The following is a 3,576-nucleotide window of genomic DNA, read 5'->3' as shown; positions in this document are numbered from 1 at the left end:
CACGGAGGAGCTATGGAATGGAATGGACATTTCTTCATAGATAGGGCAGCAGAACATGGGGAATGGAATGGACCAAGCATTTAATTTAATTCTCTGTCCCCTCAAGACTCGAGAAGGGATGGATGGAGATCGGAGGCCAACAATTTAGCCTCCGAGGACTCAAATCGACATGGCATGCATGCTGTTTTCTTATCTCTTTGTTAAGTAATTGGACCAAGGGCTTCGACATTTTTCTTGGACCATCACCAATAGCCTAAGTTTATGAAGATCCATAGCCCAGCAGTATCACAAATGGCCTGAATCTGTTCTGGACCTGAAATTCGAATCCCAATAGCTAATAATACAGATATTTTGCCACTTTCACTGTTCTGGACTTGGTCCGTTTCTAGAACAGATTGCCCTGATGTAGTTTAGCACCGAGACAACTCAAATCCGTACGTGTTTCCTTTACAAGCATTGACAACAAAAATGTTCTCTAATCATAGCCAGTCTAATTCTGATATTGACTCTGAACTTTAAAAAAAAAATGGAAAAGAAAAGCCAATCTCCCCACCCCAATAGCTGGAAACTAGCCAGTCTTGCTGACTCGAGGAAACCTATATTCAACACGACCGAGCTACCATATCCCCACCTAAAACCTTCTCTTTTCAAACCTGTGATTGCTGTGTTGTGGTGCTTAGGTCAGAAGCAAGAGCCAATTATTAACTGGCCATTCCATTTGTTTCGCAGGTTTTACAACCCACAGCCAATATAAGAGAGAGAAGGAAATAAAAATAAAAAATAAAAACACAGAGACAGGAAACCAGACCCTAATGCAACCTCCCAGAGCAGGTCTTGCCGCTTGATGCCAACCCTCCTTTTTTCGTCCTCTCCTTGGACGACACTGTGGAGGCTTTTTTAAATCTCCATTACAATCATTACAGCAACAACAATTGTTTTGATCATTGATCATTACAATGTCTCATATGATCCTGTCACCCTTTCAACTATTGGAACTCAATGTTATTTCTGCACAAGATCTCGTCAAGGTCTCGCGAAAGATGAAAACCTATGCAGTTGCATGGGTTCACCCTGACCGGAGACTTTCGACAAGAGTCGACTCTGAAGGATGCAACAATCCCACCTGGAATGACAAGTTTGTTTTCCGCGTTGATGACAGGTTCCTCCATGGTGACACCTCCGCTGTCATGATTGAAATCTACGCCCTACATTGGTTCCGTGACATTCATATTGGCACCGTCCGTGTTATTGTTGGGAACCTGATTCCCCCGCCTCGTCCTCACCATCACAACCAGTTTCAGCTTGGCATGCGCTTTGTTGCCCTCCAGGTCCGCCGACCATCAGGACGCCCCCAGGGGATTCTTAACATTGGCGTGGCGCTTCTTGATAGCTCAATGCGAAGCATGCCATTGTATTCCCAGATAAGCGTATCCGCCGTTGGGTATCGTCAGCTTATGGGTGAAGGGGAGTTGAATCATCATAAAGATGATTCTGATGATAAAAGTAGTGGTATTCATTCCAATTCCTTCTTGCTTCCTTGGCTTCCAAAACCTGAATTAAGACGTACGAAGAGTGATTCCAGTTCCATGTTCGGGTCAATCGTGATGGCAAAGAGAAAAATGATAATGAAAGGGAAGGGTAGTTCCATGATTAGTGGCTCAGAAGTAGAGGAGAGGAAGATGCTCAATAAAGGGAGATCAAAAGCTAGTTCCTTGACAGGTGGCTCGGAGATTGTCAAGGAGGACGAAAATGGGGCATTTGGAAAAGCCTCGTTGACCTCTGAATCACTGACAAAAACAGATACCAAATCAACCGAATTGGATCACATTCTGAAACCCTCGCCAAAATTTACGGGGTTGGATCTTGGTTCTCCATGCAACAACAACTTCAGGTATGCAACTCCGAAAAAGGCAAATTTTGTGAGTAAGCCAGTTATTACCGAATCACAATTGGGGCCATCAGCATCAGAGGTGGCGGCAGTAATTGCAAGAAACAAACATCGTCGCGTGGAAGAGACAGAGAGCGAGATAATTGGCGAAATGAGCTTGGATGGAAGCATGGAGGCTCTTCAATCTAAACTGGAAAGATGGAGGACAGAGCTTCCTCCAGCTTATGATGCCAGTAATATCTCAAGTTTTCCTACTAGTGGCACTTCTAAAGGAGGCAAAGTTGTTAAACGACACAACCACAAGCACACGGATGATGATGGCACGTTTTCTTGCTTCGGTAGATTTTGCGGTTTAGAGTGTTCAATTGTATGTGGCGGCCCTCCCAGGAGGAAAACGACCAGGCAGGGGATTCGGAGCCATTCCATGGATAATTTGAGGTACAGTGTTTAAATTTACCTGAGTGACTGATCGGATCATTTTTTTTTTTTCGTGATTTGATAATCCGATCAGTTAAAAACAGCTCTTTGCTACAGAAATGCCTGTTGTTGACTGTATATGTGAATCTCGTCACATTCCATTCCTGAAATTAGCAATGCCAGCTTTCAGATCATATTCTCTGCTGGCCAGGAATGTTTTCACTTTGCTTTGCCTGCGTAAAATTTGTATATTGTTTCTGTTATCTGTTATAAACTTTAATCACACCGCAACACTCTCCCTCTCTCTCTTGCTCTCCAATTTTCTTTTGCATTTTGTCAAATTTAAAGAGTTTCTGTTGTCTTCAGTATTAATCAAGAAGGCCTGTTTAAATAGTAAGACCAGATGCTTCAGAATCCTCCTTGTTCCATTTGTGCCTGTCATTCTTGCCTAGGAGCCATGCTAAATATTATGTACTGTGCATCGATCGTGCATGGTTCCCTATACTTTTCAAATCATAAATCAGATACAGGAAATCAATAGAAAGTTAAGTAGGATGGAATCAAAATCAACTGTGTTTTTGTGAAAATCGTGATTTCATCCTCTCTCTTAAATACACTTGTATTTAACAAAGAATGATAATTTTTGCTGGAAATAATTAAGGGAGAACAGGTAGGAAGGGAAGTATGGTACTGGAAGACAAAACTCTTTCATATCATACTATTCTTCAAAGATAGGAAGTTTCAAGGACTATTTATACTCATTTAATATTTAAAATTAATTCTAACACGTTATTTTATTTTTGAAAATCTCATTACTTTGTCACTATTTTTTAATCTTTCATCTTCATCTTCAAAAAAATCTTTCTTCCATCTTTGTACTAGTCATTTTTTTTTATTAAAAAATAATATAAATTATATCTTGGGATATCATCTAATAGTTTAAATTATTGGGTTGAGATGATTCATTGACATAGTATCAGAGCTTTGATGATCAAACGGTCACGAGTTCGAATCTTACCATCCCTATTTATTTGATAAAAATTAAGTCCAAGATAATATAGGTTTGTACAAGTTTGAAACTCAAAAGACTTTTATTTAAGAGAGTGTATTAGAGAATAATATAAATTATATCTTAGAACCTTACTTAACAACTTAAATTATAATTAAATTGAGATGATTCTTATCATGAATAGCTAATAGCATCTCATTATCATCTTTTCAATATGTTTATCTTCAATAATTGTATTTATCATCTTAATATAGCTATTATT

At 39.5% G+C, this 3,576-nt stretch overlaps 1 protein-coding gene across 1 annotated transcript; it reads left to right on the top strand.

The window, feature by feature from the left end:
- The first annotated feature begins 542 nt into the window (after nt 1-542).
- LOC7459993 (uncharacterized) lies at nt 543-2,646 on the top strand. The gene has a single exon (XM_002314472.3). It carries the CDS (start codon nt 957-959, stop codon nt 2,337-2,339), a length of 1,383 nt encoding a protein of 460 aa, XP_002314508.1. The 5' UTR covers nt 543-956; the 3' UTR covers nt 2,340-2,646.
- The last annotated feature ends 930 nt before the right edge of the window (nt 2,647-3,576 follow it).

The sequence above is a fragment of the Populus trichocarpa genome, chromosome 10 (assembly GCF_000002775.5).
Source record: "Populus trichocarpa isolate Nisqually-1 chromosome 10, P.trichocarpa_v4.1, whole genome shotgun sequence".
Taxonomy (NCBI): Eukaryota; Viridiplantae; Streptophyta; class Magnoliopsida; order Malpighiales; family Salicaceae; genus Populus; species Populus trichocarpa.
The sequence above is the reverse complement of the archived record's forward strand: the minus strand, read 5'-3'. Positions and strand labels throughout refer to the sequence as shown.

Coding starts and splice junctions, on each gene's coding strand:
- LOC7459993 (XM_002314472.3), top strand. CDS start 957: ATGTCTCATATGATCCTGTCACCCTTTCAACTATTGGAACTCAATGTT.